This window comes from Drosophila kikkawai, chromosome 2L, assembly GCF_030179895.1.
Source record: "Drosophila kikkawai strain 14028-0561.14 chromosome 2L, DkikHiC1v2, whole genome shotgun sequence".
Classification (NCBI taxonomy): domain Eukaryota; kingdom Metazoa; phylum Arthropoda; class Insecta; order Diptera; family Drosophilidae; genus Drosophila; species Drosophila kikkawai.
The window spans coordinates 24,481,863-24,509,250 of NC_091728.1; the positions used below are offsets into that span (position 1 = coordinate 24,481,863).

General features: G+C 40.5%; 4 protein-coding genes and 2 long non-coding RNA genes across 7 annotated transcripts; 2 read left to right on the forward strand and 4 right to left on the reverse strand.

The window, feature by feature from the left end:
* Positions 1–432: 432 nt before the first annotated feature.
* On the reverse strand, positions 433–6,763 carry LOC138927974 (uncharacterized). Its single transcript, XR_011444446.1, has 3 exons — positions 6,008–6,763; positions 622–982; positions 433–562 (listed from the first exon to the last, which is right to left on the reverse strand). It is a non-coding gene; the product is annotated as an uncharacterized lncRNA (long non-coding RNA).
* A 1,273-nt stretch (positions 6,764–8,036) lies between these two features.
* LOC108078493 (uncharacterized) lies at positions 8,037–9,333 on the reverse strand. The gene is made up of 2 exons (XM_017172376.3): positions 8,300–9,333; positions 8,037–8,233 (listed from the first exon to the last, which is right to left on the reverse strand). The coding sequence occupies exon 1, from the start codon at positions 9,076–9,078 to the stop codon at positions 8,323–8,325; it is 756 nt and encodes a 251-aa protein (XP_017027865.1). The 5' UTR covers positions 9,079–9,333; the 3' UTR covers positions 8,037–8,233; positions 8,300–8,322.
* Positions 9,334–12,594: 3,261 nt separating this feature from the next.
* Positions 12,595–20,942, reverse strand: LOC108078541 (Fibronectin-III type domain-containing protein windei). 2 transcript variants are annotated; one of them, XM_017172454.3, is made up of 5 exons: positions 20,805–20,942; positions 17,325–17,488; positions 13,991–17,264; positions 13,436–13,923; positions 12,595–13,373 (listed from the first exon to the last, which is right to left on the reverse strand). In XM_017172454.3, exons 2-5 carry the CDS (start codon positions 17,434–17,436, stop codon positions 12,925–12,927), a joined length of 4,323 nt encoding a protein of 1,440 aa, XP_017027943.1. In that variant the 5' UTR covers positions 17,437–17,488; positions 20,805–20,942; the 3' UTR covers positions 12,595–12,924. The 2 variants fall into 2 exon arrangements, with proteins under 2 accessions (XP_017027943.1, XP_017027944.1); XM_017172455.3 differs by lacking the exon at positions 20,805–20,942 and adding an exon at positions 18,422–18,523.
* On the forward strand, positions 20,409–20,966 carry LOC138928335 (uncharacterized). The gene is made up of 3 exons (XR_011444857.1): positions 20,409–20,477; positions 20,604–20,696; positions 20,836–20,966. It is a non-coding gene; the product is annotated as an uncharacterized lncRNA (long non-coding RNA).
* Positions 20,967–21,690: 724 nt separating this feature from the next.
* LOC108078487 (transmembrane protein 223) lies at positions 21,691–22,602 on the forward strand. The gene is made up of 2 exons (XM_017172370.3): positions 21,691–22,190; positions 22,242–22,602. The coding sequence occupies exons 1-2, from the start codon at positions 21,788–21,790 to the stop codon at positions 22,532–22,534; spliced, it is 696 nt and encodes a 231-aa protein (XP_017027859.1). The 5' UTR covers positions 21,691–21,787; the 3' UTR covers positions 22,535–22,602.
* Positions 22,550–22,979, reverse strand: Nop10 (Nop10 ribonucleoprotein). Its single transcript, XM_017172371.3, has 2 exons — positions 22,819–22,979; positions 22,550–22,756 (listed from the first exon to the last, which is right to left on the reverse strand). Exons 1-2 carry the CDS (start codon positions 22,870–22,872, stop codon positions 22,616–22,618), a joined length of 195 nt encoding a protein of 64 aa, XP_017027860.1. The 5' UTR covers positions 22,873–22,979; the 3' UTR covers positions 22,550–22,615.
* Positions 22,980–27,388: the final 4,409 nt, after the last annotated feature.

Sequence of the window (27,388 nt, forward strand, 5' to 3'; positions counted from 1 at the left end):
TCAATAAAGACTTCGTATTATTTAGATAGTCCTTTCATTTTGGTCCTTCGAGCCGGATTATCACTGTTCATCAAGTTAATACAATACTTTCTAGAAAAACCAATCAGCTTAAACTCCTAAATACTATTTTTAACAATAACCCCTCGAAAAATCCCCATTATAACCGACCAGTTCGACCTCTTCCATAAACTTAATTGGACGGGTCGTGGAAAAGGCTAAAAATAAACCGATTACGATTGGACCTGCCCTTTAAACTTTAATTTCTGTGCGGAACAGAACCGCTGACTTTCGGTCCCAGGAACATTCAATCAGAACGGTGGACAGGTGCATATTTTCCCTCACCGGGGTTACAGCGGAAGGCAATCGAAAGCAATTTCACTTTTTATTATTAAAATAAGAAGAAAAATGTCCCCGAACACGTCGGCCATATTCCATTGGTTTCCCCTACAATCCATTGTATATATATATATTTTTTTTTGTTTTGCCAAAGCAATAATGATAAATGCGAATTTCTTTCTTCGCTTTCTTTTGGCATTGAACTGGAAACATTTTGACAGGCAAGCTAGCGAATGTATAAATTACCGACGAAATACACTTTTGAGAAAGCCAAAGTCGACTTACCTGGCCATGTTGTGTAGTTGTTGTGTCCTTGAAGGCTTTGTGGCTGAATGTCCTTTGTTGCGGTCGCCACTTGTCCCGAAATCAGCATGCACGACCAAGATGGGGAGTACTCTTTCTGCTGTCCCGGCTCCTTGTCCCAATATCCAGATGAGCAGCACCAGCCACTTACATCGTTTGTCTCTGTCTGGTAGCCGCCGTCTTCCCCGTCTGCTTGATTGAGTTTGAGATTTATGCCTTAAGTGCTGCCGGGGGATTTGTTATCTTGTCCTTTTTGGCCTGGCCTATACGCATATCGTCTGTTTGCTCTGCTCTTGTACGTCTCCTTTGCCGGTCAACTTTCTTTGGATTGGCTTTGATTCCGCTGGAAAAGGAGAAAGGGAATTGGTTTGAAGAAAAAACAACACAACAGTTTTATAGCTGACGATGATGACGGTGGGTTTGGTAATTATGATGGTGCTGCTCTGCGGTCTCCTTTCTGCTTTCAATTTACATAAGCAGCAGCCATCATCATTAATATTGCAAATGTGTGTTTGTGGGTGCATAGAAAAAAAAATAGAGACGGTCTATGATTAATATTTAGATAAAAACAACCACTATAGTTTATGGTTTAACTTATAGTAATGATAGAAATAAAAAAGGAAGAAACAAAAAAGGTTTTTTAATAATAACCTTGAACTGAATCTATAAGAACATTTTTAATTGAAGTAATTGGTGAGAAACCTTTAGGCAAACGATTTAATATGTTTAGTAGATGGTAGAGCTGTAAAAATCTATAGTAACGCCGAGACTGTCTCCATACTATTGCTTCCTAGTAAAGGTGGAGTTTTCTATATTTAAAAGAAGAATTTAAAAATGCTTAAGGAATCCCTAACATATAAAAGACAACTTAACAACAACTTATAGTTAAACAATCTTTTAAGTGTTACCGGAAAATCATTAGCTTGTGAAAAAATCCAAGAAGCTAAATTAAAACTCCAAGGACAGCTTGTAAGTTATATATATAAAAATTGCAAATCAATCTTATATGTATATAAGCAAATAAATGTTCCTTTTTTTCTCCATGGTTCGCATCTTTGTTTTGCGTTTTGAGCGCTCGTTCTGAGTACTTTTGTAATTCCATTTCTATCCTTAACAAATTTAGCTTGTTGCGGACATTTATCATACGCCCCGTGTGCCCTGCGTTTTTCCCACCATAAATCACTCCCCGCACTGCCTGTTTTCCTCTCTTCTTCAATCGGAAATGCTCTCCGAAAATAAAACGAGCAAATGCAATTATAATTCGCCATTCAAACAACTTCTAATGCCAACTGACAGCTACCCCAAAGTCTGTCCATCGATATACATATCGATGCGATTTTATGTTGTGTTGTTTTAGTCGAATTTTATGGATTTGTGTGGGGATGATTGATTGTCTAGGCCGTTCAGATTTACGTGAAAGTCGGGTATAACTATTACGATTGATGTTTCGATCAGTAAACTCATTCACAACTTTTATTATTGGCAATAGGTTCTGTTTGAATGCGATTCTTAGGTCTTAAATTATTTACTTCTAGGATGTAATTATAAATAAATAATAAGGTTGTCATTTTTGTTGACAGCTTCTTAAAAATCAATCAACTTTGTAGAGAAAACAGAAAATAATTTAAAATTCCATGAAGAGTTTTCATAAAATTAATCAAAATCAAAATTGAATCACTATTATGTGTGTATAAACAACTGTCAATCAATTTAGTTTTGGCTCACGTAAAAGCCTTAGCTTCAGTCGCATTGCCAATATCTCAAAATGTTTGTATTCCTTCAACCTATTTGAAGGCAAATCAATGTTTTCCAGCTCGCAAAAGAAGCTAAAGCCGAAAAAACACGCCCATTACCAGAGCACTTTTACAGCCGTGCCCGCCCCTGGTTTTCTTTCTTTTTTTTTTGTGGGTGCCCCTGGGAAATGGGCTCGATAAGAGGACGGTGGTGGGCGGTGGACGGTATGGGCTGTGTATTATCAGCTGTTTCCCATTATGACTTCGGCGGAAATATACAAGAGGAAGGCAGAAAAAAAACATTTGAGGAAAAGCGGAAGCAAAAAAATGCCGCCAATGGCAATACCAAAACACAGTAACACACTAAGCCTTAAGCACAACAACAACAACACACATACTCACAAGCAAACCGATAAAAATAAAAACAAAACCGGTGGAACGAAGAGGGAAAAATTGGAACTAAATGCGTATACGTAATGTGATAGAGGCCACCTCCCTCCCACTCGGTTGGTGGCCACCAAAAATAAAAGCAGAGATAAGGGCAGGGGAAAAGAACAATGGCGACGTTGACGACGACGTTGGCACTTCTCAAACAAGCCAGCAAAAAGGAAAAACAAAAAGAGGTAAAGGGGAAAACTCGGCCGAATCTCTAAATACCTTTTTCTTGTTAACTCTGCGGAGACTTTGAACAATTTAACCCAACTTCATTAGCTTAGGCCCAACAAAGGCTGAGTTGGAAGAAATAAATAGAAGCTTAAATTTAAGTTGTGTTTTAGGCGGTTTTTCTAAAAATAAAACTAATCCTTAGACAACTTTCTTTGAAACTGAATTGTGGTCATGTTTCTTGGAAACAGTCATAAGACTGTTTCACGGAATTAATAAATGAATAAAAAATATGGGAAAATAAATATATAAATTAAAGTTTTATGTATTAAATAAATCTAATCTTAAGTTTGGAACTAGCAAACAAGTTATTCTCCTTAAAATTTGATTATAAATAATGTGAATTATCTTTCAAAAGTAAACAAATAATATCAAAAAAAAACTAAATTTAAATACACATTTTTTAAAAACATTTTGGCTTAGAATTTTGATTTGTTTAGTTTTTTTATTGAATATACAAATTTCCTTATTTTATTCATTTTTTAATAAGAAATTTTAAATGTCATTGCAAATTAAAGTAAACACCAAATAAAAACACTCATTAAAAATCATTTTAATCCCTTTTTTAGATTAATATATTCCAAAAACTTAAGAGCTTATAAACATCTTAAATTTCTGCTGCCTTTATAACACTTTTTCTTGCCAATACCTCCTAAAAAGGGTATAAAAAGAAGCAAGCAAAAGGCAAAACTGAGAGAAAAACACAACTTTTCGTGGCATGAAAATCGAAAACCAGCAAAAAAAAAAAAAATAAAAAGGAAACCGTAACACTAGACTACACGCACACACACATAGACAGAGCTACTTAAGCACACACCAACACACTGGGAAATGCGATAGGAAAAACGTCATGGAGAGACGAGAAAGGAGACAGCAGACAGAGAGTGCGACAGGGAGGGAGACAAACAAACAGAGGGACAAACCGACGGCGCTTGTCACTTGGCCGCCTCATTCCATCTCAGTTCAGTTTAGTTCAGTTTGTTTGGCTCGATTTCAATGCACTGCCGACATATTAGTATGCAAAACTGATAATCAATAGAAGACGACGACGACGACGACTCAATGGTCGGGCGCTCAGTGGAGATTATGGCGCAATTTGCATACGGGATACGGGTGTGTGTGCGAAGATGTCGCCCTATCCCTATTTTGACAGCTGGGCGGCTGGGCGCCTGACAAGTCCCCTGCCAGCACCCACCAAGGACCAACAGCATTCAGACTAATTTAATTGACTCGGGCCATTGCAATTGGCCCACTCATCCGCTGGCAACAAACTAATGTTTAATGTGTGCGGAGCGCAACTTTTTATTCGTCCTTAATTGAAATTCGTGGAAACGACACTGAAAAGCTTTCAGCCCAGCAGCCATCGAAAGGATAGAATCAAAGCTTCAAAATTTAGGAACTACAAGGAAAGGAAACATTTTTAATAGCACTTTGATGTATTTTCAACAAAAGTTTATTTACACAAAGTTTATGTTTATGTGAATTTTACTTAAATTAAAATTTTAGCCAATAGTCTGTCCTTTAAAATTGAGCTTATAAATGATCTATGAAAGGGAAATACATTTTCCATATATATAAACAACTTTAATTCCTCAGATAGCAGTGAAAGGTTTTCAGATATTCCTAAAATGTTTGCAAGAAAAATAAATAAATAAATATAAAACACCGCCATACTTTTTTCATTACTGCGTTACGACCTTTTTCGTGAAATTTTTCAATAACTCTCTTGGGGTTTTTATGGCCGCAATTTGCAATTTATCATCAATTTGATGTGCAAGGGGCCGAACATAAAAGTGGTCCACAAATGGAGAATGTAACAAAGGGCAATAAAAGAGGCGAGGACTATCCCTCCTCTATTCATACATAGTACATCCAAAAGCATAATGCTTGATTTCCTATTGATTTCTGGTCAGAAGCTAGCTGCATTCACCTGAAATTCTAAGTCAAACGCACCTGCTGCTTTTACACAGTGAAAAAATATTGTTCACTAAGAAAGCGATATAATTGAAAATTACCATATATTCTTTTATGTTTAAATAATTAAAAACTTGTAGAGCCTGATCTAATTTTGATTAAATTAATTTAGATTAAATATTTTCAAAATGCAAGCATATTTTGTAACATTTATCTTTAATTTTTTGTAATGTATCTTTAAACTAAGTCAAATTCTTCCAACTTAACATATTCTGATATATTTTCTGTCCTTAATATTAGTTTGATATAAACATCTTAAAAGGATTTTGAAAAATTTGAAATAGTTAAAATTTCTTGAACTGATCAAGATGAAAACTCGCACAGAGCCTTATATCTTTACGTTTTCATTGCCAAACCAGTCTGAAACCAGAATAACAATTATTAAATAACAAATAATAAGGAAAAAAAGGTTTTATTTTTTTATTAAAACCACAAGTTTTTTCTCTGTCTGCTGTCTTGCCCCTCTCTTTGTGGGGATAACGAAAACTATAGCATACTTATGGGCCGCTTTGAGAGTTGCCATAAGACGCTTAATAACTGCGAGTAGTGGCAGCAAAGGAAGAGGAGTGGGGCAGGACACAAGGACATGGACGGCGGCCCAGTCCGCCGTATATGTACGTGCCAATAGCCGTAGTCGCAGTAATAAACACACGCACAGCCCAGTTAACAACACAGAGAAATATGCCCCAAGTGTCAGGGCGGGCAAAACATGCAATGAATGAATGGGAAAGGTGGCGGTAGGACCGGGGCCAAGGAAATGGGAAATGGATTTTCAGCTGCCTTTGTTTTTGTTTTCATTTCTTTTTTGTGTGGCTTTCTTTTTTTTGTTTTTTGTTTTATAATTACTCTGATAGAGGTCGCAGTGTGTGTGTGTCTGCATTTCTGTGTGTTGTGGTAAGCACACATAACGGTAATTTAATTAACATACATAAACACACATACTAAAAGGGAATGTGGCACAATGCAGGGGGGTTTCCCGGGGTAGGGGTGGCACTTACAAAGCGTTTCGATAAAGTGACTTCCTCTAAATCGATAGTTAAACTTTGGTCTTAACTATTTTTTGCTTCTTTTGTTAGCCACTTTCAACAATTCTTTAATTTATATTTTATACATTTATATACCGAATAGCACTTGATTATTATTTATTGATTCGATCAACAAACACTGAAAACTTATGGCTATGTTTTGAGTTATATTTTTGTATTCGTATTTAACTACATTTATTTTTGATGAATTTTTCTATTTATTGTATTTATTTGCTTCACAATTTTAACTATGTATACATATTTATTTTTGATTCATGTGTGTGAAATGTCAACAGTGTTTACACTACAAAAAAGCCGCACAATTACAGGTTCTTGTTTATTTTTTCTAGCTTGTGGCTCGGTTTGCCGCCGGAAGTTGCACGTTCTGTTAGAGCCGCTGACCACTTCCGCTTCCTGCGCGTTGCGAGCGTTCGCCAACCGTCACAAAACGCGTTCCGCAAGCGAATAAACAAGGATTCCCTTTCGACACTCTCTACTGTCAGTGTTGCCGAGCTGCCCCACACGCATGCGTTCTGCTAACAATTGTCAGAGAGGAAAAACACGGAAGAGAGAGAGTGAAAAGTCGCTCTGTTTTTCCGCTGCTGCAACCTGCTGACGGAACATCTGTGTTTTTGTTATTATCCTTTCAGTGGCAGCAACAGTAGCAACAACTGCAAAAATCCAATTGTGGTGCCTGAACATACACTGATTTCAATTATCCTGTGTGAGGCCGGGGTCACCAAAATAACTGAAAACTAATTGATGGCACACTAAAGGTATTTGCAAATTCGTACACAGAAAAAATAACGTGTTATTAATGACTAATTTTACATAGTTTTTTAAAAGTGTTGTTGAGCCAGTTTGAGGTCAGGTAGGGGGTGGTGGAGTACCAAAATAAATGAAAAACTTTTATTTTGTTTTGGTCCAATATATTTTTTAAAAGTTTTTACATTTTCAGGAGTGCCAGTGAAAATTTATGTTTAAAATTTCAATTTATTCTACATTAATCGTTAATCGTTAATATATTTGTATCTATATATTTAAGATGCAATTTATTTCTATAAAATCCGCTCCAAAGTTTGGTGAAACAGGCATTGTAGTTTCTGTCCTTACATTATAAATCCTGCTGGCAGGACACACTAACACCCGGGCACCTATACCAGCGTGCTGTAGGCAGCCCAAGTGTATCTGTGTGACTTTGGTGTGATGACTAATGTCAAGGTTTTTTGGCTGCTGTTCAAAGTGCAGCGACGGCAGCAGTGGAAACAGGAAAAGGAGGAGACGAAAACGGAAGCAGAGGAGCACGGCACGTGGCCAACCCCACCGAAGGCATGACCCAAAGGGGGGTGCGCGATTATGCCATTACCAGGCCAATCCTGCACCTGCACCTCGATCCCCAGGCTTTGCCTCGCATGAATGAGCAAAAATGTCGCGACAAACCCGATGCGAAAGCCAATGTCAAGTACACGAGGCAGCCAGGATGGAAGGCAGAAGCACTTTTGCATGCACCACTATACCCGACTAGTGTTGCCGCCCCGCTACTCATTGTTCCTCTCCACTCGAAAGGCTACGGTGGTACCTCAATAGTAAAAGTTTTCATTATTAAGTGTTATGCTTTTTGAAAAGTTGACTTTTATTTGTAAAATTTGACAAAATAAAGTTTAAAATGCCCTATTTACTATTATGCTCTCCATTTTTTATCACGGCTCACTTAAAGAATCTCTGCTGTATCTCTACGGGGGACATTAGGTCCTTGGGCGGACGTTCATGTGACCCCCAAATTGGATGGCACACTCACGTAAATGGGCGGGCATCTATATTTTATGTGCCATCGATTACAGCCCTTTTTGCCCACGTCCCCAACAAAAACATCTCATACATAATGACCCAAGCAGGACACAAAGCAAATACATACCGCAGGCAGAGGCCACTTAAAGGCCAATTAGACCAACGATATCTACCTAATATTTGCTCAATTCAAACAAAAAGGACATTTTCAATTAGTGTGTTAATTATGTGATGTGCCCTTGTACTTTAATGTTATTTTTTAATGTTAATGTTTTTGTTTTAACAAATCATAGGCATTCGGTGGCGGAGAAAGAGGAAAGGCCAATGATGGCAATAAGTACAAGGAAGAGCAAGAAGAGCAGGGATAAGAGCTTGCCATGAATGATGACGGGTCCATGGAATTATCCTGGTCTGTAGAGTGGACATATAAATAATATATTATCAAATTTTCGCTCGAGTTCAATGATCCAAACCCACCTTCATTTTTTAGTAGTGCCGTCTCAGATGGATGCCCGCCTTCCTCCCGACTGGCCAGTCTTCTTCAAGGCAATATTTGCGGCCTGGCCCAGACGATCGTTCTCCATGATAGGCGCCTTTGTCGGCTCTGCCTTCACTGCGAAACCCTTATTAGTCCATTTGCGAGCTTGTTTGTCTGTTATGGGTCGGTTCGAGGGTGCCACCTTGGGAGGGATTCCACTGGATGGCGGCAACATACTGTCCGCAGCATGCGCCTGGCACTTTACGAGTACGGCAGCCTTTTGTCCGGCAGCCTGAGTTGTACCTACCGGAGCGATGCCGTGCGAGTTCTGTCTTTCCATTGAATCCAATCCGTGGAAGTGATTGGACACCTCCGCAATCTTACGTCGATAGATGGCCAGTTTTATCTGGGTCTTGACCAACTGTTTGCGAACATGCGCGAACTCACACTTGGCCTTCTCTTCCTCGATCACCTTTCGCACTACCAGATCCTCAAGTTCACGTCGGGTCATGGCCTGATAGCGGATGTTTCCTATACACTGTCCAAAGTTTTGGTCAATCAATTGTTTATCCTTGTCGTCCGTCTTGAACTTCTTATTGGGACCACCATTATCTTGAACATTATCGCAGCTCCGCTTAGGAACAGTGGGAAGTCCTGCGTGAGCTGCTTTCGTTTCAGAAGTGTTGGCGGGTTCCCTATTGGTTGTTTGATCCGAAGGATTTGCATCCTCATCCTTGGTGTCATGGACTTTTTTATTTGGAGTTGTGTTCTTTAGCATGGTGCCAATTGGCTTTTTGGATAAGTTAAAGTTGGGCGCTTGATAGCTCTTTCCAAAGACTTATTGCAATTTTTTTATAAACTTCTTCTTAACCTCATCCGATTTTAGTTTCTCAGTAACTTCTGGATCCAGTCAACTGTAATGGCTAGCGCATACTTCACTTCCAACTTGAGCGCCTGAAAAATCTCAATTCTTGAGCTGTAATTTTCTTTAGTTGTAAGAACTTGACAGCTTTTTATGTATTTCATTAGCACATTGCCGACACAGAGTCGTATTCTTCGATTTTATCGTTGTTATTGAGTTGCTTTATAGCCCTTTCACACTAATGTAAGAAACCTATCGATACCGGCGGAAACGACAAAACGCAGAAGAAACGTTTATTACTGTATTATTACTGTCTCCCACTCAGCGCATTTGTGTGGAACGGCTGGGATTTAAAAAAAGTGAAACTCGTGTTCCCACAGCATTCCCAAAACCACAGATTGCGTCAGATTTTATCCGCACTAACTTAAAATTAATTAGTTGATGAAGAATTGGAATTTCTCTAATGATTTTTCTCTAACAAAGAGCAAATGCCCCGAAGAGTGTGTATTGATGGTATAGGCTGCCAAAATCTATAAAATTAGGTAGTGGTAGGCGGCATATATTTAATAGTAGCAATTGAGGACACTTTGGGGCAAGAGAATACGAAGAAAAAACACCAACAACTATTGTGGCATGCTTGTAGCTTTGGCGCCACATTTTAAATTCCATATTTCATTTGTTCCTCGCCAAGTACATAAGTACATACATTAGTCAAAACTTTGGGCAGATCGTTGATAAATAATGTAATCAATAGGGGACCCAAATGAGTCCCTTGCGGAACGCCTGATGTAACCCTAAGAGCATTAAAAAGTTTATTTTTAAAGAGGACCTTTTGCGTCCTGCCATTCAGATAACATGATATGCAATTAAGAAGATCAATCGGAAATCCCATTATGTCGAGTTTTCGAACAAGAAGAGAATGGTTAACAGAGTCAAATGCTTTACTGAAACTTATTTCGGTAGCCCTTTTTAATAAAGAGAGAGAGCTCGAAAAGGTTGGTTGTTATTGATATTTGCTTAATAAATCCAGGTGCTGCCAATTAGGAGTAATGACATTTTTGAACAGTTTTGGGTTGGCCGACCACTTAGAGATTGCTATTTGTTGGTTTCCTTCAATTTGCTTCCTTTTATGTGAAAAAGAATTACGTATGATTCCTTCCAAAAAAAGGAAAAGTGGGAAGTTTCTAAGGATAAGGTAAACAATTTTAGAAGGGGATTACACAGCGCATCGGCACAATACCTAAGCACACAGCCAGGTATTTCGTAGGGACCTGGCAAAAAAAAACTGGCTTAACACGATGAAGATCTAAGGAAAGAGAGCTTTCGTTTGAGGTAGGACTGCGAATTTGGTTCAATTTGGGGATGATGTAAGAATAGGCCTGATTTGAGCCTATGAAGTTGGAGTCGGATATAAAATCTTATACCTGCCATAGGAAAGATCGGGAAATTAATAGAAAAAAATGATAACTTCGTTGATTTTCAACGTATTTTCATTTCCTTTAAGATATGGGCAAGTTTTATTTTTTTTTAGAATTTTGCTATAAGTTTTATGAAAATCGGACAACTATATTCATTGAAAACTGCAAGGGTATACAAACTTCGGCGTGACTTTCTTGTTTATTTTTGAGGCGGGACAACTCTTTGGTAAACCAAGGAGGAACACGTTCAGTAAAACATGAAACCACCCTAGCTAAACTAACTCTTGCCGGGTCCGAAACAAAACAAAGATCAAGCAAGCGGTCTAAGGAATTTCATACATGGTTAACTTGGGACAGCGAAATGTCAAGCAAGCCAGCAATAAAATCACGATGTGTTGTGCTAAGAAGTGTATTAGTAAAAGTATCTAGGGACCAAATGGGATGTTAAAATCTCCAAGAACTACTAAGTGGTCCCTATCCGAAAGTCTTTTGGAAACCAACTGTATAGCGGAAAGATGGTTCCTCTTCCACCGAAGAGGGAGAAATGTAGGAACATGTAATAAAAATGGAACTACCATTGACTGATAGCTTCACGCAAAGGAATTCAACATCGTTGAACTCCTCGACAGTTATTAATTCGGACGTGAGAGTGGATTCGACCGCTATAAGGACACCTCCCAAACTTCTCATAGGCCGATCTAGCCGATATACTGTGAACACAGCTAGAAAAACTTCGGAACTCAGAAGCTCCGGCTTTAACCAGGTTTCTGTGAACACAATAACTTGGGAAGCAAATGAGACACTATCAAAATACAATTTAGGAAGCTTACTACATAAGCCTCTTGCATTCTGGTAGGAGATACCAAGGGAGTTGGTTAGTTCTCCGGACGGAATTGGAAGACGTAGAAGGCGCAGTGATCAAATCGGGCCTAGGAAGATTCCTACTGGCCGCTTTTTTCTTTTTCTTTGCTTCAAACTTTGCCTCTCCGCTATGGCCAGATTTGAGCAGAGCATAGTTTGCCAAAGAATTCGTCAGGAACATTTATTGTCAAAGATGAAATGTTTTTAGCATACGAAAATTTAAACTTTTCCACCTTAATTTTTTCTTTTTCGGCTCCGGTTTACCTTGGATAAAGGCTATTACATCTTCCGATGTTTGGTCAGGAATTGTTTCGTTGGAATTGCCATAAGGTGTTTTGGCAAGGCAGACTGGTTATCCGCCTTACCAACACCGTGGCAGGAAACAGGACTGGGGATCTGAACGGGCAATTTTTGGGACCCCACAGCACAGTGGTTGGGCTTGTATGGAGCCGCGGCCAAAAATACTTCTAGTTGATGTATCGTTATGAAATTTTCACCAAAAATCTAGAAAAATGTTTTAAGTATATCCACTAAAAATTGGCCATGTAACAATCTGTTAAAAATCAACATTTTGTTTTTTAAAATATCTTAACCAATTTTACAGATTATATGTTCGGTACAGGTTTATACATTCTTACAAAATTTGGTTAAAATCGGATCTCTACATCATATAGCTCCCATACAAAATTTCAATAAAATTATTTTTTTTCAAGACCTAAAATTAATTTTTGATCTCTTAATGAGAATGTTGGTGAAATATAAGTGCCCAAAAGTAACAATAAATTATTAATTTATATATTGTGTATTTTATTTGTCTAGCAACAAATGCACACAGCTTAATGGAAGGTATGGTTAATTTGGTGCAAAACTGCACACTTTTCAAAAAAATATTTTGGCGAAACGGCTAAAGTTAGTTTAATTTTTTTACTTTTCGTAAATTTTTGTTGTAATAATTTTTTTTATTTTTGGCCTATGGGCGCAAACGGAAATGGATAACACCGGGGCACGGCCTCTCCCGCGAAGTTTTAGGAATAATCTACACAAATCGAAAGCGCAAGAATAGGACAAAAAAAAATATTTCGAAGGACTAAAAGTAAAAGAACTACTTGAACTTACCATAATACAATAACCAATTTAAAGAAGCACAGTTTCATTTTAAATTTATTCAGTGTTGGTATTGTTTCATGTAAGTTTAGAACTTAATGTTTAGTGATAACCTAATGGGATCAAGAATAAAATTCTTATATGTTCTTAATGCTCTGACCCACAGCTGCACAGACAGGATTAGCTGCTTGGCGTTATTCCCGTCGAAAATCTTGTTAAAACTAAACTCATAATTCAGCTAATTTCGAAAGATGAACTATATCGCGACCGTTTGAATTCTTAAAAACTTTACTTATAAGTGTAAATAAATAAATTACAATTTAAATCTAAGGCTACAGCTAATCCTATGATTGGATATGGGGCAAACAAATCCATCCGCTTACGGCCAGGTTTTGGGCATACTAAACGGCCCGAATCGCTGGTGATCGTCCACTCCACGCACTGCGAAATAGTATCGCTGGTTCTCCTGGAACTGGTTTAGTGTCACAGCCATTGGTAGCAGCATAGCTTTGACATCGCCAACATGTCGCCAGCTGTCCGTGCTGGGCTCGTGGATCGTCTCCTGATACGCATAGATCTGGTAGGTAACGCACTCTGCGTACCGCGTACTCATGTCCTCTAGCGTCCAGGAGATTACGATCCCTGTGTCCAGCAGACTAATACGGATTACAGGACGCGACGGCGGCATTTTCCAAGCAGGATTGAAGGGCTGGGCGGGCGACGTGGGCAGTGGTGCCGGATGCGAGTACCTTAGGCGTGAGGCAGCTGGCGGGGTATTCTCGGAGCGTATCTGCATGGTTATATTCGAGCCCAAAGAAGTTCGCTGACCTGTGTATTACATATATATAAATAATGAAACCTCTATGTGAATATGAATGCTTTGAACCCACCTCCTCCGTTGTTTTGAACAATTTGGCGAGCGTTTACCCGCGCTAATTGCATGGGGGATTGCCGCACCACATTCCCGCCACCACGACCTCCTCGGCCTCCGGTTGAACCTCTCGACGCAGCTGCCACCTGGGCATTCCTCTTGACCGCATTATTTTGCGCCAAGCGCAGACGAGCGTTCGCCTCGATGGATGCCTGCATTTCCTGAGCAGCTTGTGCCGCTGCTGCCGCTGCCGCTGCCGCTGCATCATCCTCGTCTGTCAGATCGATGACGGCCTTCTCCTTAGGCTTAGCCGTCGCCAAGCTGGGCTGTTGCTGTTGGCCGTAGGATCCAGAGACGCTTGCTCCGGCAGATGACATCGGCACCGACACGGTGGCCCCGGAAATTGGCGGTGCCTGCGAATGGACAGTCGTCGTGCACTTGGGAGCTTGTTTGGATGGACTGGGACCGAGTCCAGAGCTGGAACTGGAAGCAGCTCCAGGCCGATGTCTACAGAGAATAAGGAAAAATACATTAAATCACAGACTTTCAGCGGCGTTAGGAGGCATTAACTCACGTTTGATACTGTTGCTGTTGTTGCTGGAGCTGCTGCTTCTGTTGTTGCTTCTGTGCCATATAAGCGGAAACGGAGGCGGAGGCGGATGAGGAGGCGTTCGTGGCATTCCGCTGCCGCATGGCAGCTGCTTTAGCCGCCGCAGCCGCAACGACTGCAGATGATGCCATACCCGTAGTGGATCCTGTGTGTTTGGACGCGTGCATGCCTCTCGTAAGGCCCCCGGTCGGCGGTGAGGCCTGCAGGCGGTGCGAGTTTGACTGATTGCTGGCTTGTGACGCGGAAGCCCCCGGGTTCGGGCGCTGCGGAGTGATCTTCTGCAGGCAGCCCCTGCGCACTGGTTGCGAGCCAGCAGTCGCCGCAGCCAGTGGTTGACCAAAGTTGGCATTGGATCGAGGTTGCTGCTGGAGGTTGGGACTTGGGCTGGTAGAAGGGTTGGTGATTGTGGCAGTTACTGGCACAGGTGCAGGTCCAGAAGGCATTGCCCTGGGTTTCATTGGTGATCGCATCGGAGAGGTGCTGGCCTTCGGAGGTGTTCCACTGGGTGGCGCCAGCATACTGCCCGCAGCATGCGACTGATCCTGCACGGCGACCGTTGGCTTCATGGCTTTGAAGGGGATTCCCACCTGCAGGCCAACAGCCCGAGTTATACGTACCGGAGCGGTGAAGTGCGAGTTTTTGCTTTCCAGGTCCTTCAGCACGCGCTTGTGCACCGTGTCTAAGTCGAGGAACTGCTTGGACACCTCGGCGATCTTTCGTCGATAGGCGGCCAGTGTACCCTCGCACTTGTCCAGCTGTGTGCGGATATCGGCAAACTCACTCTTGACCAGCATTGCCTCAACGACCTTTTGCAGCACCAACTCCTCCAAATCATCGCGGGTCAAGGTATCAAAACTCTTGCGGAAGTTCTTCAAGAACTCTAGTCGAAGCGGCTTAACATCCGATTTAATTTCCGGCTTTGGGTTCAACTCCAGTTTGGGGTCCTTTTCATCCAGCGGTTTGATCAATTCCGCTGGTTTATCATCCACTGCTTCGTCTTTCGCATCTAGATCAATTTGGAGCGTGTCACTGGAACTATTCGAGTCGGAATCATCAGTCTTAAGTTTTTTATTGGGTATCTCCTCGTTCCCCTGAACCGGACTACATTCCACAAGATCGTGGCTCCGCTTCGCAATTAATTTCTTATCTTCCTCCTCGCTGCCGGGTTTTGAAAGAGACTCTGCATCTACCTCGGGGTTTAAGTTCTGTTTGTCATCGAGACTGAGGCGAAGTCGCTTTGACTGTGGTTGTTCGGTAGTCTCGGCTGGCCTTAAAAGATTACTACTGCTAGAGTTACTGTTCCCATCCTCCGTGGCAGTGGACTTTAACTTATCGTGGGTTTTTGGTTTGTCAAACTGATCGCACGCATTATCGGTATTGTCCACCAGTAGGCCCTTGCTAGTAGCCGATTCTTGAATTTCCGTGGGAAGCATTCCGGAAGCAGTTTCCTTTTCGGAAATTTTGACGGGTTCCTTCTCAGTTGGCGTAGGCGACGGTTCGTCATCCTCATCTTCGGACACTAGGACGACATCGTCATCTTTGTCCATTTTAGTTTTGGGTATGTCCTCTTTCGCTGGGTCTACGGCAGTGTCCTGCGGCTTTATCTTTTCTATAGGTTCGAAGAAAATTACCTCGTCATCAGACTCGTTTTCTTTGGTTTCTTTTCCAGGAATGATTTTCTCCTTTGACACATCTTTATCTATCTCTATTTTATCAATTTTATTTTCGCTTGAGTTTTCGAACACCCCATTAACCTTGAGTTCACTATCGTTCTCGGAGATAACCACTGGTTCATCATCATCCTCTTTCGATTTCTTTTTCTCCCCATTAACCGTTGGTTTATCATCGTTCTCTGGGATAACCACTGGTTCCTCATCATCTTTTGATTTGTTTTTCTCCTTGCTCTCAAAGGAAGCTTTGTCGACCTCCATTAGAAGATCGTCTATAGTGGTGTCGTTCATTTCTTGGGTTTGCGTTCGACACTCATTATGCTCAGTACCAACCTCCTTAGGATCTGTTCTTGGTTCCTCGTCATCTACTAACATGGCCTCTAATGGCTCTTCTGCTGACTTCAGGGCCTCTTCTTTTGACCCTTCAGTTTCTGTAGGGATTTTTTCTTGACGGAGTCCAAGATCCGAATCAGGGAAAGATTCCCCAGATTCTTCAACAGTTGTCTCTTTAACCTCCTCTTTCGAAACTTCTGTAACTACTTCTGGACCCTTGGTTGCAGCTTCCACTTCCTTATCCTCTGTGCAGGTATCCGCCCCCTCGACCACCGTAATGACTTCTGCTTCCGAATCACCTTTGGATTCTGAAACCGTGTCCTCCGTTACGGCTTCCGTGTCCTCCGTTACGGCTTCCGTGTCCTCCGTTACAGCTTCCGTGTCCTCCGTTACGGCTTCAGATTCCTTGACCTCCGTTGAAGTTTCACACACTACACACTCATTCGAGGAATCTAAGTCTATGACGTCCTCATCTGGGTGTTTTTCGGTCTTGTCTGGTTTTTCGCCTTCTTCAACCTTAGAGATGTTTTCTTCATCGGAGGAGATCTCTTCAAGATCTTCAGCTACCGACGGCTTTTTTTCAGGGGCCGGCTGTTTGCTTGGTTCAGCTTTCTTTGAGTCTTGAGAACCGAATGCATCGAACTCATCCGAGCTAGAAATGTTGTCTAGGGCATCCTCAAACACATCCTCCTTGGAGGTGTTTAGTTTAGTTGGTATTTTGGAAGTATTTTCTTCCTCTGCTTCGGGCAAAGCATCCACTTCCTCTATTTCTTTCTCTTGAACATCCGAACAGCCTTCTCCGATATCTTCTACTACTTTTTCTTTATCTGGAGTGCAATTCTCGTTTTCTTCAATAACCTCTTCAATTCCCTTTTCGGATTCAAGCTCCAATTGCAGCTCCACGTTTTTATTTTCACATTCCTCGAACACTTCTTTCTCTGCTTCTTCTACTTTTCCATCTTCAATGTCAGCTGTTTTTTCCTTTGCCGACACAGATTCGCATTCCTCGCTTTTATCGGGGCTATTTAAATCGTCTAAGTTCTTTGGACTGCAGTCCACAATGGAGCTTATTTTGTCCAGCAGGGCATCCAAGTCGTTGCCCGCATTGCGTTCCTGCCCTTCCGTGGCTGTTATTGATTTACCAACATCTTGGATTGGTAAATCATGACCATTTGTCAAATCACTAAGGCCGGCTTCATCCCTGGACGTTCGGCTACTCGATTTGTTGGCAATAGCTTAAATTTATAAATATCGATTATCCCTGCACGGATGCATTCCATCATCTGCATACTTACCAGGGGTGGAGAGGGGTTCCTCATCACTGCCGTGGTCCGAGGATATAGTTCGCATTAAAGCGCCCTCTGTCGGCAGTTCCTTCATTTCCATGTTCTGGCTTACTTCCATCATTTTTGATCTATACTTGTTTCTCTTTCCGGCCTATTTTCGAAACATTGAACCACTGAAAAAAAATATTACAAGTTCGTAAGTAACAAGCGATAAACCTTTTTCGATGGCATGACAACCCTGGAAAATCAATGACTTGAGCCGCCGTCCCCCCGCTTTCATCAAAGAGATTGTTTCTGGTGGTCTCTGAGTTTTAAACAGACCAACAATTGAAATAAAGAGCAGAAAAACATGTTTTTTTAACGGAAAAAAGTAAAAATAATGTTAGAAGGAGAGCTTTTGTATAAAAGCTCTTCCATGAGCTTTTGCAATAGTTTTCGCCTTTCACGATGAAAAAGTGACTAGTTGAGAATTATACATATTTTTAAAGCATGTCTTAGGAAACTTCTCCTTCCACAATACTTTTCTAAAATACATCATAACTTTAAGTCGAATTAACTCTCCAACACGGAGATAAGATGAATGTACTGTGGAGTACTTTTTGTTTGATAATAGATTTTGTTCAAGATAGTGCTCCGGCTTATCGAACCCGAAAACGATCCCAAAACTCCAAAACCAGAAACATATGTATTTCCAATACCAACAACAGCTTTTTCATTTTGCTTTGATTTTATTCTGTGTGTATCTACCTATAGCCCATGTGTTGTTGTGGTTTTTGTCGTTTGCTTCGTTCGTTCGTCGCTTCACGAACGCAACAATAGCAACTACAACAACACTGGCGACGGCTGCAGTAGAAACGCAAAAGGGAAATGACGATAAATATTCGACCAAAGGAAAAAAATATGTGACGAAAGACGGGGAAAAAGGGGAAGCGAAAAACGGATATACCGAACTACTAGTATATCGAGTGTCGAAACGATATTTATCAGATTTATATTTGTTTATCAAAATGCTCACTAAGAAATGTGAGGTTATGTTGAAGCAGTTTATTAATTAAGGTCTTTTATACATGCAAATGTGCTAGTAATCAAATTTGAAGGTTACTTACTGGATTCGAGAATGATTAAGGACCCTGCTCTTCACTTGTCCAATTATTTAAAGAAAAGTACACTTGGAGAAATTAAAATTACTTTTGCTTCTGGTCGCGTTCCCAGTTACAATGAGCGAGGCGAACGCCGAACCAGCTGACGGCGAACGCAAAAACAGAGAGAGAGCGCAGTTTGCTGCCGAGAGCGGCGAAGCGAGAGGGGACAGAAAGAGATGGAAAGTGGACAACCGCCGGGAGGGCGTGGCGTGTGGCGGGATGATAAGACTCGATAATGGGATTCTATCTGGGAGCTAAGAAAATCACTTTCACATCTTTGAACTTTGACCTTTTGGCTCGCTTGAATGACGTCATGTGAGTAGGGAAGAGCGAAGTTCGTCTATGCCCCGCAAAAACTCCGATGCCATCTATAACCGCCGCAAGTTGGCAGTACCTTTCAATTTGGGAGACCGTATTTATAAAAAAAAATAAATAAATAAAAGGGGATGGTAATGAAATTGGCAGTTAAGCCAGCATAGATCTTCGTTGAATCAAAAAAAAAGTTTGATAACAACGCAAAAGCGGAACGTGTATTAAATGGCGCAAATAGAACGCGCTTCATGTTTTATATGTACGAGTTTAGTTGCGTGCGAGCGGGAGGGTGATATGCAGGCATATTTCGCTAGAGCGAGACAACCATATGGTCTTTCGAAGTGGGTAAGTTGAAAAGGGGGGTTTATAAGTCTACTAATAACAGTCGGATCCATAATCCATATTCATATACAGGAGTCTAAAGCCAAATTTACATACATATTTTTATAAAAAATTGTTCTAATAGAGAGCAAACAAAGGTGACCGTAAGTAAGTGGCAGGGACTAAAAAGAAAAACTGTTAATACTTTTAGAACTTAGAATCGAAGGTCCCGACTCCGGACCAAAAAAACTTTTGAAGATGAACTTAGGACTTTGGCAGGATACCGGTTTGGGATAGAGCTGCGGTGCGAGCGGAAACAACTGAGAGAGCAATGGCGAGAGAGAGAAAGGCGGCAAACATATTTACGCTTAGCTATATATATATACATATATTTGTCCGTATGTATAAATTGAATAAAGTTCGCGTAGCGCCGAACACCACACGACAAAATTGTTGTTGGCGGCGTCGTATACGACCAGACAAGCCGAAAGATACAGCAGCAGAACGAAAAGCAACAACTGAAGGCGGCAAGTAAACGAAAATTGAGGCGTCGTTACTATACCTGCTATTCGAAAGTTAAGCCCGGTTAACTGTTCCATTTCGGGGAGTTGGTCCTACCAGGTAGGGTTAAGAGATTACTACGACCTAGTATGAAAACCCAAATACCCTTTCCTGATTTGCGTCAGCTGTTCCATCCAAACCTTTACATTGTACATACATATGTACATGCATATATGTATGTAAATACATCAAAACAACATTTACCATTCGTTATTTTTATATATTTTTTTCTTTTGCAATCTATAGAAACTGCATACTGGGAGGCTGAGAATAAAGTTCGTTTATCTTATTTATTTTTAACAGATATCAGAACGATATCGGGCGTTATGTCCATTATAGCTATCTCACTCGCACCCACACCTGCATGTCGCTTTGGCAACATCGACTCTGTGTGAGTTTGTATCTATACCAGAATGTGAATGTGTGCGTTTTTGCAACGCCTTCACGTTGTTTTTAGGTTACGTATCGATTTTGGTGCAGAGTGAGGTTAGGTCGAAAAACATCTCCAATTTTGGAAATTTTTAGAATATAAGGACATTTTCGTAATCTCCACGATCCGGTCTATTCAGATCTGAAATCAGGTTTTCAACAAATGAGCAACCCCAAACAACCCAAAAACATGCATGCTGCAAACGAAAGCAAAAGCAAGACGGGGCAACAATTTCGTTCACCTATTGTACAATTTTATGTCTTCAGGGTTGCCAAGCTTGCACCATGACGGCGGTAGATGTTATGAAAAAAGTTGTATAATTAACAAGGCGATATTTGGGGGGAATAAATATGAAATTGCGGACACGTTGTCAATAAGGGTTGCCACCCGCACTTGGTATGTACATTTGTTAATTTAGCTTGGCGAGATAATGTCACCAGCATGTGCATATTGCATCTGGTCTATGTGTCAGAATAATCATATTCTTCTCATATTAAAACATATTTTTAACATTATAATAAGAATGATAGCTGCAACCACCTGACAACCCTATAGACATAAATGTCTTTCAAGAAACTCAACCATATCTGACGTACTCACTTTAAATCTATAAAGGTTAGTACGTAAAACTCAACCCAGATAAATATCTGAAAACTATATTATACGACATTGTATCTGCTTATCCATAAATCAAACAATTTAAGGAACAAGTTTGTCACTTACCTTTCTGAACCCCGATTTACTCGTTTTTTAGATGAAGTAAACACAAAAATTATCTGAATATGACATAACCCGATTTCACAGCTGTCAGTTGTCAGTGTTTTGAATAGTTTTAACCGTTTTCGAACGATTTGTTTACCAAATTTTGACAAATCTGCTCCCGATGCGTTAAACGGTAGAGAATGAAACACAGACTACACCAGACAACAACAAAAGCGGCTGAAATGAACCAGCCCAGATACAACTGGTTCCGAACGAGCGGCATGCGGATTAGAAATGGGAGCGTGACCGGCCATATGGATATAATTTCTGGGTAAATTTTATGGTAATACAAGTTCCTTGGTGTAGCAAGCTTAAAAAGTGAAATGTAATACTGTTATTAATAAGTAATATGTTTAAATATCGAATCAATTATAATAAACATAATAAATAAAATAAAATCTGTTTGGTAAAGGTCTTATTATAGTTGACACGGAACAATAATAATTTTACAAGACTTTTTAACACACAAATTTTAGTTAGTTTTGGCCACACGCCCAACGATATTTCTATAATTAACCCATATATAATAATCATCGTGTAATTGATGCACGCGCCCATCTCTATTACAGAACCAGGCCAAATCATCTGTAGCATCAAGGGCTACAGAAAAGAACTAGACTTACTCGTAACTGGAACTAGTCCATATTTATAGAAACCAAATCCGATTCCCCTTTTTAAGTGACTTAAACTAATTTTCTTACTAATATATAGCTCTCTTCCAAACAAGTCAATATCTATTATTTTGTTTATTGGTATATCGATTATTTGGATAAATTAAACGAAAATTATTGAACTAGTGAAAGGGATCGGCAACGCCACCCCTGGGTTGAACCAGTTCCGGTTCTAGAACCAGTGAACCAATGGCAAGAGGAACAAAATATAAACATCTGTAGATTGTAGGTTATTCGTTTTATAATAAGAAATGCAGGAAGTTTTCAATTAAAATGAGCAACCTCCTGCATTTTGCCCTGCGGCAAAGCGCCAGTTCAATCAAAAGGCTTAGTCTTCAAAGTCTAAGACTCACAGTTCCGGCTCTCGTTAGCAAATCACCGGTCTTACCCACGATTAAGAGGTTCTCCTCCCAAGCGGCCCCCTTCGATGTGAGCACCAGTGTTTCGAAGGACATAATACTATTTAAATATGAAAACCCGCGCTTCTACAAGATGCTGAACTTCTTCGGAGTCTGCCAGTTTGTCTTTTGGACTTATCTCTCGCATTTTGCCTTCACAACGTTGAAGGATGCCCCTGTGGTGGAGAACCCTGGTGATGATTTGAAGTGGTACCAGCGTATAAATTTGGGGGACAACAAGTACAGAAACGGGATTACTGCCTGCAGTTTCCTGATAGGTGAGCTGATTTTTATATCGGTGAAACACTAAAAACGTAAAATAATCTTAGGATATGGCATTCTGTTTGCTGTCTGGATGTTCACCCTTCGATCTGTGCGGTTCCTTATCCTGCGAAAGGGTGGTCAAAGCGTTTCTTTTGTAACCTACGGACCCTTTAACCGCAATCGCATTATGACAGTGCCTTTAAAGTGCGTCTCCGCCGAGGAATCGCGGAGCATGGCCCGGGTGCAACTGCCCATTAAGGTCAAGGGTAAAACGCTTTACTATGTCCTGGATATGCGCGGCGAGTTCCGGAATCCGCAACTATTTGACTACACAGCGGGCCTTAAGCGTCGCATTTAAAAGCGGTTTCTTGGGTAGTTTGTTATTTTGGAACTTATTATTTGTAAATAAAATGTACACTAAATTTATGTAAGGCCCGACTTAGTAGATGGGCTCTGGTTTCTGGGTGAGGAGGAGTCCGAAGCGCTTCTTGATGGTAATTCGGTGCCGGGAGTACTTATCCTCTGGAGAGAAGCGTGCCGGATGAGCGGACAATGTTGGGCGGCCATCCTCTGTGCGCTTCTACAAAATCAACAAGATACACATGTTAAAAAGTGAAAAAACTTCCTTCTGCACGCGTATACCTTCAGGGTGTAAACACGGTCGCCGTTCTCGTTAATTGTGTACATCAGATACATTTTGAATAGGTTTTTTTTTGTGGAAAGTTTTTTTAAGAATAACACAGTAAATAAAACACGTGTGCGTCGATTAGAGGTGGACAATTGTTGGCAGCGCTACTTATTGTGTTGTACAGCGATAGTTATCGAACCATAGAGATGGATTTTTGTCAGCGCTATTTATTGTGTTGTACAACGATAGTTTTCAAATCATAAGCCTAGTACTCTGACGAGAAAAACCCGCTGTCTAAATTAGACAGCGGAATCGCTGTTTATTTCGCTACCGGGCTAGTGTGACCAAAAAAATTAAGGAAATTCCATGAAAATGTACTTTTTATGGCGTTTAAGGATTTTCCTTGGTCACACTGGACAGCTGTTTGTAAACAAATATTCAAAAAAAAGATTAAAAATATTAATAAATATGGCATTAAAATGTCCTTTGTGGGTTAAATTCCATATTATGGGCTTCCCCTTGACAGCCCCTATCAATGCCACCTTTTTCCTTCAACTTTCCCTCCATTAGGGGTGTCTAAATAAATCAAATGAATTATTTAGACAGCGCGATATCAGCTGTTTACTATCTTGATCTGGCAACGCCTTTCAATTTTCGCAGGCTTCATTTTCGTCGTCAGAGTACCGAAAAAAACGACGTGTCTAAAAGTTCTTCTTCTTTTTTTTCGACACCGTTTTTTTTATATGGAGTTTGGCCGCTGTCTAAATTTATACAGCGGTTTTTTCTCGTCAGAGTACTAGGCTATAGAGATGGAAAAACGCATCTACATCACGTTATGTAAAAAATATATATTTTTTAAATTATTTGTTTTAAGTTATCTCAAAATTATTTCTGAACTAATCAAACACATGGAGAAGGCGTGAAACATGTATTTTTGAATATTTAAAAACAAAACCAAAGAAACTGTAGAGCTTAAATATCAGTCAAGTACCGAACTGAACTTAAATTGGCAACTGTTGAAAATTTATGTAGTTTGCATCTAGGAGAATTTTAGAGGGGAAGAAATTTTAGGGGGCAAGTTTATGTGCTTTTTGAAGCACGTATTATTTTAATATTAAGCGAAGTATTAACAATATTTGAAGAAAATGGCAATGGGAGAAATTGTTCGATTAAGTTTTTAGCTGCTCCGGTATAAGAACATATTCTGAAATACATTTAATTTTTTAAACTTACAGGTGTCCACCAGGACAGTGCAATTATACAGCTCACAAAAAAGAAGCATACGTCGCACCTCAGCACCATCAATGGATACCGCTTCCTTCGTATCTGAAGCTCGATCATATACCTTTGGTTGTTTATCCTGACAAAATTAATGAATACAAAATATTTATCATAATCATAACAAGAAAGGAAGCTAACTTGGGCACGCCGAAGTTTATATACCCTTGCAGATTGGTTTTGATGTTAATATTATAAATTTAAATGCTGAAAACACTCACAAAATAGAGTTTCAATAGATTTTACCTATTACATTACAGTTTGTCAGTTACAGATTTACATTCCCAGCTTTAAATTTTCTCTACATGTACCGATCGTTTATATGGCAGCTATAAGATATAGTCGTCCGATTTTCATAAAATTACCAAAATTCTGGAAAAATATAAAATGATGCAAAAATATTGAAAAACAGCCAAGTTGTATTTTTTTTTCTAAAAATTTATCGAACATTTGTATGGCAGCTATATGATATAGTCGTCCGATCTGGCCCATTCCGACAAATATAGCAGTGAGAATATATAGAAGACTATATGCAAAGTTTCATTCAGATAGCTTTAAAACTGAGGGACTAGTTTGTGTAGAAACAGACAGACGGACAGTCGGACATGGCTAGATCGACTCGGCTGTTGATGCTGATCTCGGCCTTGGATTTACCTAATTTTGAAGGATCTTTAAGGATATCTCTTTCCGAAGGGAAATTACCTCAGATGTGGTCTCCCTTTGGGTTTTTTTCAACGAATTCTTTATTTTGAGTTTTCAAAGAGGCCAGATGATCCTAATAATATTAAAGTCTAGACTTTGGAACAGCCAGATCAAGATGGTAACGCCAACATCCCTTAAGCAACTGGTGGTCATGCTGGTTATGTGGCATGGAGCATTATCCTGTTGCAGAATAAATAATGATAATTGTTTAGCCTTTCTTTCCAGAGATAGCAAAGGATATGGCTTAAGCATTTAGAGCCTCAAAATATTTTCCTTAGTTCGTTAAAACGGTAGTGGGAACCAAAAACCAGTGCACAGTGGTTCGGCTTGTATGGAGCTGCGGCCATAATTACTTCTAGATGTGCTATCGCTATGAAACTTTCACCAAAAATCTAAAAAAATGGTTTAAGTATATCCACAAAATATTGCTCATCTATATCAGCAGACGCACAAGTGCAGTGCTCGCGACCAGCGAACCGTGAAGATTTACAAAAACAACCACACTGACCTTTGGCGCAGGTAGCGAGCACATCCCCGCGATCCCGAGTTTGCAACAACAAAACACAAGCGACCCGAACTCGCACATCGTCCCAAAAACAAGAACAATTTTAAAGGGAACTGTGCGGCTAGCGTTGACTTCTGCACTAAAGAAAAAAGTTTGGATTTATTTTGCAGTCGTTTTTTTTAGGCGGACATAAATGCACGTAAAAATGGCTGAAGATATTGATCTACTCAAAACGTTTTTGTCAGTGTATTTTCTCGGCTCGCACATTCTGTGTGTCGCGTGGGTGCGACGGTTCGCAACGCCGGGGGTTGTTGTTGTTTTTTTTTTTTTTTCAGCGAGCTGCTGCTCAAACCGTTAGATTTCGTGCCCATCGCTGCTATAAAGTATATATATTCTTGATCAGCATCAACAGCCGAGTCGATCTAGCCATGTCCGTCTGTCCGTCTGTCCGTTTCTACGCAAACTAGTCCCTCAGTTTTAAAGCTATCTCAAAGAAACTTTGCATATAGTCTTCTATATACTCTCACTGCTATATATGTCGGAACGGGCCGGATCGGACGACTATATTATATAGCTACCATAGGAACGATCGGGAAATTAATAGAAAAAAAATTATAGATTCGTTGTTTTTCATCGTATTTTCATCTACTCCGGGATATAAGCTTATTTTATTATTCTAGAATTTTGGTATAAATTTCAAAAAAATCTGACAACTATATCATATAGCTGCCATATAAACGATCGGTAGATGTAGGGAAAATGTAAAGCTGGAAATGCAAAACTGTAACTGTCAAATTGTAAACATAATAAGTATAGGTAAAATGTAATGAAATAATATCTGCAAGGGTATACAAACTTCGGCGTGCCGAAGTTAGCTTCCTTTCTTTTTTTTGTTTTAAAAAATATTTACATGCTTACGAGTAATAGCGAATCTCCTAAGTCCCCACAAAAAAGTTTGTTTTCGGTGTACATCCTATCGTAACTGTCCACAAAAACATCCGATATTAAAAAAATGTATTGCATTCACTAAAGGGTACGTTCCCCGAGGTACTCAGGTGACGTTTTTATTTTTAACATTTTTTCCCGATTTTTTATCACAACCCGGATTATTGGCGCTGGCAAAGGTTAGGTTAGGTTAGGTTAGACCGGACGGCCCTCGAGGGGCCACACATAGGCCAATATGGCCCATAGCTATCCGGGGAAACTCCTGGATGGACCTAGAGACTATTTATGCGGGTTTCGAGATCCTTGAATATCAAGGTGTTTTTCGCAAAGGCAGGGAGTTCACCTGGCTTTCTCCTGGAGGCATCTTCTAGCGATGCCAGAACTGGAGAGCCTAGGTATCTCATTCTTGCCCTCGTTAGGGCCGGACATTTGCAAATGAGATGCTCCAAGGTTTCGATTGCCTCGAATTCATCACATTTCCGGCATTTGGCGTTGTCGGTAATACCCAACTTGACTGCATGTGCAGCAGACAGGCAGTGACCTGTAAGAATACCCACTAACATTCTGCAGTCCTTCCGCGGAAGATGCAGCACGTAGTGGGTGAGTTTCTCGTTGTGTTCTTTGCACATGATTTTTGATATTCTGCAGGTTGCGGAATTACTCCTCCACCTGCTTTTTGCGCTTGCGTCAGCCCGTTCTCTAGCTCGCTTTGGAGCGTTCTTAGGGAGATAGGGACGTTTTCTCTTCTTTCACTCGCCAGTCCAACGCCTTCCTTTGAAAGTTCGTCCGCGGTTTCGTTACCGTCTATGCCTTGGTGGCTGGGAACCCAGTAGACCCTCACTGACTTAGTCGTGCTTAGGCTATCTAGTGACTCCCTGCTTGCCAGTACATTTTTGGAACTGACCGCTGATGATTGCATGGATCTTATCGCCGCTTGACTGTCTACGAACAAATTGACCGCCTCATGTGGACGGTTTATGCTCTGCGCAAACTCTGCTGCCTTCCTGATGGCGAGTACTTCCGCCTGGAATATACTGCGGTAGCTTGGTAGCTTATACGACAGCCTCATTTCAGGTTCTGGACAGTATATGCCCGCTCCAATTTCTTCATCCATCTCGGAGCCGTCGGTGTATATATTGAGGTGTTGAGCAGAG

What these genes read in the sequence shown, in the direction of transcription:
- LOC108078493 (XM_017172376.3), bottom strand. Translation starts at nt 9,078, where the DNA reads ATGCTAAAGAACACAACTCCAAATAAAAAAGTCCATGACACCAAGGAT.
- LOC108078541 (XM_017172454.3), bottom strand. Translation starts at nt 17,436, where the DNA reads ATGATGGAAGTAAGCCAGAACATGGAAATGAAGGAACTGCCGACAGAG. An exon ending in GGAACCCCTCTCCACCCCTG is followed by an intron (nt 17,265 to 17,324) that starts GTAAGTATGCAG and finishes TATAAATTTAAG; the next exon opens with CTATTGCCAACAAATCGAGT. An exon ending in CAACAGCAACAGTATCAAAC is followed by an intron (nt 13,924 to 13,990) that starts GTGAGTTAATGC and finishes TATTCTCTGTAG; the next exon opens with ACATCGGCCTGGAGCTGCTT.
- LOC108078487 (XM_017172370.3), top strand. Translation starts at nt 21,788, where the DNA reads ATGAGCAACCTCCTGCATTTTGCCCTGCGGCAAAGCGCCAGTTCAATC. An exon ending in TGCCTGCAGTTTCCTGATAG is followed by an intron (nt 22,191 to 22,241) that starts GTGAGCTGATTT and finishes AAATAATCTTAG; the next exon opens with GATATGGCATTCTGTTTGCT.
- Nop10 (XM_017172371.3), bottom strand. Translation starts at nt 22,872, where the DNA reads ATGTATCTGATGTACACAATTAACGAGAACGGCGACCGTGTTTACACC. An exon ending in ACCGTGTTTACACCCTGAAG is followed by an intron (nt 22,757 to 22,818) that starts GTATACGCGTGC and finishes TTGATTTTGTAG; the next exon opens with AAGCGCACAGAGGATGGCCG.